Source organism: Harpia harpyja, chromosome 1 (genome assembly GCF_026419915.1).
Source record: "Harpia harpyja isolate bHarHar1 chromosome 1, bHarHar1 primary haplotype, whole genome shotgun sequence".
NCBI lineage: Eukaryota > Metazoa > Chordata > Aves > Accipitriformes > Accipitridae > Harpia > Harpia harpyja.
The window spans coordinates 61,651,072-61,660,986 of record NC_068940.1 but is presented as its reverse complement, the minus strand read 5'-3'; the positions used below and the strand labels follow the sequence as shown (position 1 = coordinate 61,660,986).

At 42.7% G+C, this 9,915-nt stretch overlaps 1 protein-coding gene across 2 annotated transcripts in view; it reads left to right on the top strand.

Annotated features, from left to right (window-relative positions):
* The first annotated feature begins 4,163 nt into the window (after positions 1-4,163).
* The window catches only part of SH3BP5 (SH3 domain binding protein 5), an 83,922-nt gene continuing 78,170 nt past the window's right edge, over positions 4,164-9,915 (top strand). For both annotated transcript variants that reach the window (XM_052796873.1, XM_052796863.1), the window contains exons 1-2: positions 4,164-4,284; positions 6,351-6,413. In XM_052796873.1, coding sequence (XP_052652833.1) covers positions 4,204-4,284; positions 6,351-6,413 — 144 coding nt within the window. In that variant the 5' untranslated portion in view covers positions 4,164-4,203. The remainder of the gene's footprint in view (positions 4,285-6,350; positions 6,414-9,915) is intronic.

Genomic DNA, 9,915 nt, shown 5'->3' with positions numbered 1-9,915 from the left:
AGTTTGGAAAAGGGAGATGGCGGCTTTGTTTTTAAATGAGAGATTCCCTGAGCTAAACTAATTTCTGGTGTTACATTGCAAAAGTCAGTGTGGCAAACTGGTCTTCAGTATTAATTCAGTTAAGAAGTTACATGGAGGATTTTATGTCCATAAATGTATTTTGGGGGCTATGTTTTATACGATTTTTTTTCTCCTTAGAATTGGACTGTTTATAGTTCTTCTGTGTTTGTTTGATGGTAAGTTATTTAAAACCAAATTGCAACAGTGCTTCAATATTTGAGGCCAATTGTAAGTTAGCCTGTAGCATCATAATCAATGAAAGCAGAAGAATTTTTCAGAGCAGAACTATTTCTCCAGTCCCCTTGGAGGAGAGAGGCAGCATTGTAAGCAAGGCTCTGTCTCTCAGGCTGTTTTCTCCACAAAGGTTTCCATGAACTGCAAATGTGTCTTCAGTCATCAAATGTGCATTAATTAGTCCTGAACACTGCTCAATATGCTATCAGTGTTCAAAAAGAGGAGATACTTGTTTCTGAAGAAGGAAATGTAACTTTGATTTGTGTTTTAGGCCCTTGCCTCTAGTTCTTGAACAGAAGCAAGCTTTGAGGGCAAGTATGAGCAGAAATTTGAATGTAAGATGAGATTTGGAAAAAACCCCAACCCTTCCTTAAAATCCATTAAGAATCTGCCATTATCAAATATATGTAAAATTATACTATCCATTCACTTTGATTTTTCCCCCCCTAAATTAACTAGAGTCATTAGTACGTTTCCCCAAGCGTTTCTTCACTAATGCATACTTCTTCCCAGCTGATTTTATTTAAAATGCAACTTCTAGTTCCCCAATGTCTATTCAGAGATGTAATACCTAATCTACAAACTATCCTCCAGAACGAGGGAGAGAATTCCTTTCTGTACTCCTCCCTCAAAGTACAGACATTTCCTTCTTTCCCCTGTCAAATGCTGCCTGTACACTGAGGATTTCTGTGGGACCAAAAAATCAGGTTATCTAACAACTTCCCTCCAAAGTAAGACTGTAGCAGTACTCTTGGCCAGAGCATCACCCTTGCCCAGGAGTTTCCGTGCTCCAGGATCTGGTGTTAATGAGAAGGCTTGTACCCCAAATGCCTGCTGTCGTGTTGCAACACTGATGTTGCCTGGTGCAGTTAAATTGGTTGTTGAAGTAACTTGGATCGTGGCTCTTCCTGCACCGGTACCTCTCCTTGTGCTTTTTAGGTGAGCTGTACCATCTCCGGCATAGCTCGTGTCAAGCTGCAGCCCAGCTTGGTGGGTCTGGGCTACTTCTCCGCTGCAGCCACTCTGGCATCCCATTAGTGAAAGAGCAAGCTGTTTCTTCCTGCCTTAACTTCACAGTGCTTTGTTCAAATATTGAATGCTTGGGACCAGGGTTCTGAAATATTGATACAGGAGAAAGCACAGAGTGTCTCAGTCGAGCCTCGTGCGGGCTTTACTCAGCCGCCTTGGCGCATGTGGGGGAAGCAAAAAGGTCAGTATGACTGGCTTTCTGGGACTGGGGTGGGGCTGGGGAGGTGTCTGGCTTTTAACAGATGGTGTAGGAGAGATTTGCTGGGACGAGATCACTCATGACTTGGCAAAAGTAATACCCAAAGGCCATCGTCCGTAGCTGACTTCTTGCACCGTATTGGCTTAAGCAGAGCACGAAGCCTGCCTACGTGCTGTGCAGAATTGTTGCTTGGATGCCCTTTGCATGTGACAGCGGTTTCAGCCAAAACTATTTCATGGGGAAGAGAAAACTAAGCATGCAAATAATATTCTTGAGTCTTTTATTGATCTTCATGTGTACTGAGTAGTCTCCCTTTCCCTTTCCCTAAGGCCACTTTTCTGTTTATGCCTTAGTGACATCTGAAGTGATGGCAGACGTGTATGACCTGTGCATTCTTCAGTGATTTTTTTATATATAAATCTTTCTGATGTATTGGTTTGATATAAAATGATCTCAATGGCCTTGGGGCTCTGTGTGAGATTGCAGAGCCATGGCGAAAGGGGCCTGTGTATTCATACCGCCTCTTGCACAGTGCTAAGCTCTGCAGGCAGCTCTCCCAACATGCTAATTCCGCTGTATGACTGAGGAAACAGCTTGCTCTGCCTCGATGGTAGCAGATTGATGAATTTGGCTGCAGGTTTTTTGAGCTGTGACAATCACGGGGACTGTCATGGTGGCAATGGAAGAACAGGGTCCTCGCACAAAAATGACAGATCCCTTGGGGAGAGCATGTCTGCGCAGGAGTGTTTCTGTACCCCAAGCAATGGGCAGTGCTTTGCGTGACATTGCCATAGGTCAGACTGCGTAGGTTTTGGAGAAACGTGGCATCGCTGCAGTAGCTGTTTTACGTAGCTTTGTTTTCTAGAAATTAAGCCATAACAGTTGGATTGCCAGCATTAACCCTTCCATATGCTGCTTTGTGTTTTCTATGCTTTTTTAGGATAGTAACTTTGGACATTGGACCACCACGGTCTTGGCGTGTGCCACAGCACGCAAAGGATGAGAGATGCCAGCGCCCTGGGAACCTCTGGCTGTGTGTACACATTGAATTCCTTTAATGGACAGCAGTAAAACACTTAGCTTTGGCTGATTTGGTTTTTTTTGTTCCTTTTACATGATTTCTTCTGCTGTGAGAAATGAAGATGTTGCAAACAACCCAACTGCGTTTTTGCAACACCTCCTCTGTTCCTTGATTATTTTAGTTTGTTGGTGTCACTTTGCATGTTTATACTATTTTCAAATGTTTGTGCCACTCTCCTTTTTCTCCTTTTTTTTTTTTTTGGTTGCTTTACAGTGTTTGGAAGAGCTTGACTGCTTTTCTTTTGCCTCCTTTTTTACCTTCTTGTGCTTTTTTATCTTCTTGTGCTTTGCTGAGATTTTTTTTCATCTCCAGTCTCACAAAGGAAGTTTCTCCACCACATCTAAACTTTTGTTTTAATTTTATTTTTTGTAATCTTTTGAGGAGTTTTCTAACAAAAACAGGGTTAAATCAAAAGTGATACTTTTAAGGTGGAGGTATATTCCTCATCTGTTTGAAATGACTTGTTATCCGCCCAGAGGGAGTGAGGAAGCGGGTCAGTGTGGTTGGTGTGATTTGACGGAGGGCCTTGGCTCAGCCAGTTGCCACTTCTTGCTTTGTTTTTCCTAGGTGGGTAGCCTGGCCCATGTGCTTTGACGGGACTGTCTTCTCTGTGTCTTGAGGAGGGAAAAGACAAAGCATCATGTTTTTCCTTTTCAACGGCGAGGGAATGCGCTGTTAGTCTCTCTCTGGGGTTGCTGTGAGAAGGGAAGAGAAAGTTAATTGTTTAAAATTTTCTTTCTTTGCTGCAGCCCACAGAAGGGGTTTCAGCTGCGCCCAATGCCAGTGAGACGAAGAGGGGCTGGAGCTGATCTCTGCTGGTACACTGCTAGTCAGAAGGGTTGCCCACTCTTTTCCCATTAGTGTTTGGGTGCCAGTCTGGGCACTGCCACCATGATTAAGGAGGCCCTAATCTGAACTGCTCTGCTAGCCAGGGTCCATGCATGTACATAGCGTCAGTGCTTCTTGCAAGAAGTTCCTTTTTACTGACAACAAAAGGACGTGTCTTTAGCATGTTCTTTGCTGCTGCATCCAGTAGGTATATATCCAGTAGGTTGCTTGCCTAGCTGCCACACAATAGAAATCTGGTTTTCACTTGAATTTTCAAGGTTGTTGAAAGTGCCTTTATTGTTTTTATCTCCTCCCTTTCTCTTCCCTTTTCTTCCCCATAGACACATCAGCCCCCAGCAGAGCCTGAAAAAGAGGAAAGACGACGAGGGGGGGGAGGTGTCAAAAAACAAAAAAGCCACGCAAGGTCTTATCGGCGTTTCCCCCCACCTGAAACTACTCGTTTTGGTTTCACGCACTGCAGTGGCGTGCACTTGCTCTGCCCGGCGGTGAGGACGGCAAAACCCAAGCATTAACACACACACACACACAAAGGGGGAGGGGAGGACGGTTAAAAAAAAAAGGAAACCCCGCAATTTTGCGCTCGTTTCCTCCTTGCAGTGCGAATACACAAAGAGACGGGGGGGTTGGGGGTGCTGAGGGAGGGGTTCCCCCCGGAGGCGGGGCCGGGAACGGGAACGGGGCTGGGGCCGGCAGCGGCGGAGGGGAGCGGAGCGGGAGGGAGGTGCTGGCAGCCGCTGCCGCCGCCGCCGCCATGGAGCCGGTGGGCAGGCGCGGCCGAGCTGCCGAGGAGGGCCCGCGGCCCGAGGAGGAGGAGGTGGACCCCCGCATCCAGGTGAGAGCCGCCGCGCCGTGCCCCCCCTCTCCGGGGGCGGGCCTGAATTCTTTAATTTAATGCATATATAATGTATATAATAATGGTTATAATCGTTGCTTTTCCCCCTTATTTTTGTTTTTTAAGTGCATAGGTATATACGTATATACACACCCCCGCCCCGACGGATGTCTTTGCCTGTGGCGGGCGGCGGTGCGGAGCGGCCCCGGGTGTCTCGGCGCCCGCCGCGAGCGGGGGGAGCGGCCCCGGGGCGGCCCGGCCCGGCCCGGCCCCTCCGTTGCCCGGCCCCGGCCCCGGGCAGCGCCGGGCTCCGTCCTGCCGCCTTCTCCTGCTGAAATCCCCCTCCCCTTTATATTTGTGACCGCGACAGCGTGACCTTGCTCGTAAAACGGGGCTGGTGCTCAGAAATTCATAAACGGGGGAAAACATGGATTTTTAAAATTAGTTCTATTTGTTTAAAAAAGCAGCTTTGGTGGAAGGCGGTGTTTCCTTTCTATGAATGCCTTCCGAAGTGCTTTTTATTCTTGCATGGTTTCTAAACAAACCTTTTCTCCCCCAAATTGCATCTTGACCAACTGCCTGGCGCAAACTTCAGCATGCTGTGGTCCCTCAAATGAAACGTATTTTTAGGTCGCTGCAGATTTACAGCTTTTGCCTCCAGCGTTGCTGGGACCGTTTGTCGTGAGCGAATGTAAGCATGTATGTACGTTGCTGAGAGGATGGATCCTTGGCATAGGGCCTTCCTTGCTGTAATTGTCATTCTTTTCTCCATTGTGAGCATTTCTTTTTCCAGGGCCGAGCAGAGCAGTTGCAAAATTCACAAAACACGGTTACACAGAGCGAGGCCCTCGGCCAAAAGCTAGCCTGTTACTGCCCTGATTTTGAGAAGCTGAGCTCCCTTAGTGCTTATCGATCTAATTTTGGCCTTAGGTTCTTCAGCTTGCAACACGTTTCCACCTACATGATTTGAACGTTGTTGGCAAAACAGCGTTTTTGTTGAGTTTTCTGTTTGGGTGAAAAAACAGGCTGCTGTGTCTGCCTCCGTGAGACCCATAATGTTCTTAGCCTTACAGTAGAAGGCAATTAGGTAATTTTTGTATGAGTGTCTGCCTCAGAAAACATGGATATGCAAACATGTATCTTCCACATCCTAGGAGCTGGAAATGAAATCTGACCTCCGAGGATAAGAGAACTGTTGCAGTTAATTCTCTTCTGATTGTAACCAGACTCATTCTTGTAATCTAGTGGGAAATGGCTCAAGTGACAATCAATTTACAGTGTTTGGTTTATACAGCTAAACATTTCAAGGTGGATTCTGTTACACCAGTTGAAAATTAAATAACGTTTGAGTTAGAGAACACTCCTGTTGAAATCACAGGATTTCACATGTTGCTCAATTAAAGAAGGCTATTGGAGCCTGCTCCTGAGGGTTGCTTTTTGTGGTAAGAAAGTCATTAAGAATGAGCTTTGTTTTTACAGTAACTTCATTCATGCCAACACCACCTCTAGTAAATATTTATTCAAGGGAATTAACACCTTTGTTTTTGCCATTAAGAGATCAAAATACTGGCACAAATGCAGACTAAGTAAACATAATCATATGTCCCGTTGACTGGTTGTGTTCTAAAATGGTTTGCCAAAATCCAGAGTAAAATGCCTCTCATGCTGCAAGACACGGTTCTTACCAATGCTGTGCTTTCACTGTATGTTTCCTGTGATAGTCCTAACTTTATGCTAATCCTTTTGGCGAGGGGTGTGTATCTGGAAACTAGCAGATACTGACTATATTGATTAACAAGACAGAACTTACTGTACCTTATGTTTATTTTTAATAGTGAGGAATAAGCCAGGACAGGAAATGTACTGCCTTAAAATAAAACTATAGAGCTTCTCTGATTATTTTTCTTACAAGTAGCAAAATAGAAGACTACATGTCTCAAGGTTTCCTCTTTTCACTGAATTTGGAAGCCACAGCCCTTGTGAGCTTTCAGTGGGGGTGCTGAATGAGCCTTCTCAGACGCTTTTTTCCCCTGATTTCTTAATGTGCATTTGACCTTTCTTTCTAGGGAGAGCTGGAAAAACTGAATCAGTCTACAGATGATATCAATCGCAGAGAGACGGAGTTGGAGGTACAGAATTCATCCTTGCATTTTCCTTGTGTGTATTTTGGGTTTTGTGAGCAACAGAACAGTGTTTTTGAATAGGTTCCCTCCTGAATTGTGCCAGCCTGAATGGTAATTTGGTAGCAAGAGTCTGGTGATGATTTTTTTAAAGGTGTGAATTGAGCTAACAGCTGGAACAGGAAGGGAGAAGGTAGAGGGATGCTGACAGTGTAAAAACCCTATGTGGAGAACCCCCCACACACGCTGCCAAACCCTATTTTTAGGTTTCAAAACTAAAATTAGACAAGTTCTGTTTTTACAAGTCACCATTTTGGGTTTGCGTTCTTGTGATTATAGACAGTGAAAGTTTATTTGGTTAAGAGGTCTTTGCCGTACAATTACCTGCCAGGTTCTCCTCCTTGGTGGCTATTTTTTTTTTTTAGCGTGTTAGTTTTACCTTTTTTGTCGTTACTTGGAGTAGGGAAAGTAATGAAAGAAAGTTGAAGGAGTTGAAGGAAAAGGCTTCCTAGTTGGAAAAAGAGGTTTTCTTGGACATTTAAAAAGCTAATGGAAGGTTCTGAAGAAATTGTTTCTAAAGCCCCAAATTTGAGCTTCAGCTACTTGGTAGTTTTTCTGGAAGGCTCAGCATTTTTGATCTAATAACAAGTCAAAACAAACTGTCCTACTTGTGTGTCTAAATTTTCTTTTGTTAACTGCAAAACAAAGAAGGTAAAGCCAGTGTAACTCTTAAGATGAATATGCTGCTAAAGGAAAACTGGCATAAAAAGCTACTTTACATCCTAAATAATTTTGATAACGTTACAGTATTTTGAATACCATATAAAAACATGCTGAGATTGATTTTTTTTTTTTCCTTTTTTTTTTTTTTTTTTTTTCTTCCCCTTGTATGTGTGTTTTCACGAGATGGGTACCTGGAGCATGGGATGGTTCCTGGTAGTATTTTAAAATATTGGAGTATCTACTGTATGCACCAAAGAGGATATGGGGTTATGAACTTCTTTGGAAACAAAGCAGCCTTGTCACGTGGCTATTTTCTTCTCCCTACTTGTTGGCATTTTCTGTGCTTTGCAGCATGTAGATCATGAATTTATTGGCAAATAAACTTAGTGGAATGGGGGACTCTTTGTTATGCAAAATTAAACCATATTTCAGCTGTGAAAACTGTTCAGTGTCACTAGCTTGATTTAAATTTTATGAGTGAACTTTAAAAATCAGTATGCTAGTCTGCAACAGTACCAATTAAATGGAGTTCAGGACTCTTTATATACATATATTAAAGAAAAAAAATTCATTACATATATCTTTTTCAGTCTCCTTATTTCATGCTGAGGTACTGAAATTGAAAGATGGTTCTATGGATAGTTGCCTGGATTTCATTAATCTTGTTATAACCTTGCACTGAGGACACATTATGAAGCAGATAGAATAGTAATAATAATGCAAATGCATACTCATGAAATAAGTCCCAGTGACTTAAGATGGGATTTTACTGGTTGATTAAAATTATTCATGTGTTCAAGAGTTTGTAGAGTCTGGAGATTTGTAGCTACTGTGTGTGTGACACGTGCTGAGCTGTAAAGGCTGAAAGGCTCCTAGATACATAATGATAAATAAGAGCAGTGTTTCCACATTAGCTTGATCTTACACTGTTGCTTACTTTACTTAGTCTAAGAAATATTAGGTGTCAGATAATGCAGAGAATGATTATGTGATGCTTTCTACCTCTGTGTCATTAAATGTTTACTGCAGATCTGTCTGTAGTACTTACTGTAAGCAGTGTTTGATGGAATTAAGTTGAAATATCATCAACAGTATGCTTTCATGAATGTTTCCTCTTCGCTTTTCATCCAAAAATCTTACTGGATTGAAGCAAGTTTGTGGTATAATGCAACTGCATAATTTTTAATTCAGAAAGATTTTCATTACTTTTGATCTGCTTGAATTTTGAGGGCAAATGCAGTTGAATGATGTAAGCAAGGCTTAATTGATATACATGTTGATAAATGCATTTTAAATGGACTTAGGACATTTCTAGAGGAAAGATATTAAAAAAAACCCAAACAAAAACCCCCCACCAAAACCCAACACTTGTGGTTAGAAGAAAATCCCTGCATTCATACTCTGGACAAGAAAAGAAAGCTTTGCCAAGCAGCCTTATAGGATAAATCCAGTTTGAAAGGGGGAGTTTAGAACTGGGATCGTTCTGCTTCAGAGACTTCCAAAATCCTTGAATACTGCTGAAAACGTGGGCTTCTGGAAGAGCCATGCTGAGTTTGCCTTTGAAGATTTGCTATTTTGGCTGTTACTAGCTGCTTTGGGTCCCTCTTGTTACCCCTTCCTAGTTTGTGGAGTTGCTGCTATTGCAAGATCTTTCATTAGAAGGAAGATGTGGGGTTTTTTTAACCAGAAAATGGAGTTATCCTATTCTTCTATTGTTATTTTCTTCATCTTTTCAGTATCTGATCATAGTTGACTTTCATGGGAACGTAGACAGTATCATTTGGCTATTTACAGCACAAGATGCTGATTGCCAGCTTCCTCTAGCATTACTTCGTGGTCCATACATTGCCACTGTTGAATTTTTTTCCCAGAATAATCTGGAAAAGCAACAGGAGTGTTTGAGTAGAATGTATATTTCTTTGAAGGAAGTTCAGAAAAAGACACCTGTGTTTTTGTGACTTGATGTACTCTCTGATAAGCAGGAAGAGTAACCTTGTGGCATCGAAGTACTGCGAGTCTGTTCTGGACTTCCTGTACCTTTGCACGAGTCGCTCTAAATGGGACTGCTGACCGTCTCCAGTTCCCATTAACTGGGAAAAAAGGCTGTAGGTGTTAAATGCTTCTAAACCCCATGCTCTTGTTCTCACTGTGCTTCAGGTCTACATCTGCAAAACAGAAGTAAAAATGCTGCCTTACCTGATGGAAATGTTACGGGACTGAAGTCAGTTGAGGCTTCTAGGATTTTGAGGCTACACTCTCTTGGTGTCACCACAGACATGTCCGTGTTTGAGTGATGTAGAAAATACTGGCATTTGCTGCTCACAGAGGTGATAAAATGGGGAATTCTTTTTGAAGTTGATCAGCCTTCCTTTTTTTTTTTTTTTTAAAAAAAAGTTCTGCACCCACACTCCCATGTGATCTGTTTTAAGTTGATCAGCCTGCCTTTTTTTACCTTTTAAAATAAGTTCTGCACCCAAGCCACGTGTGAGAGGGGTGAGTTTGCATGCGTGGCATGACTTAGATGCATTGAAGTTGGCTACATCTATTCTTCTACTTGATATAATTACTCATTTTTTGCTCTTTTGACCTATCCTATTAAACCCTGGAGAAATATCCTGACCTGATGCTGCTCACAGCCTGTTCAGGAGTTGCGGAGCTGCTAAAGGGCACTGAGTGGATGGTAGTTATATGTTGTGTTAATGTATTGCCTGTTAATGAATCTTTGATTAGGCTTGATTTAAAATCCATAATGCTCCTCATACTAAGTGCAACACTGAGCATTACTGAC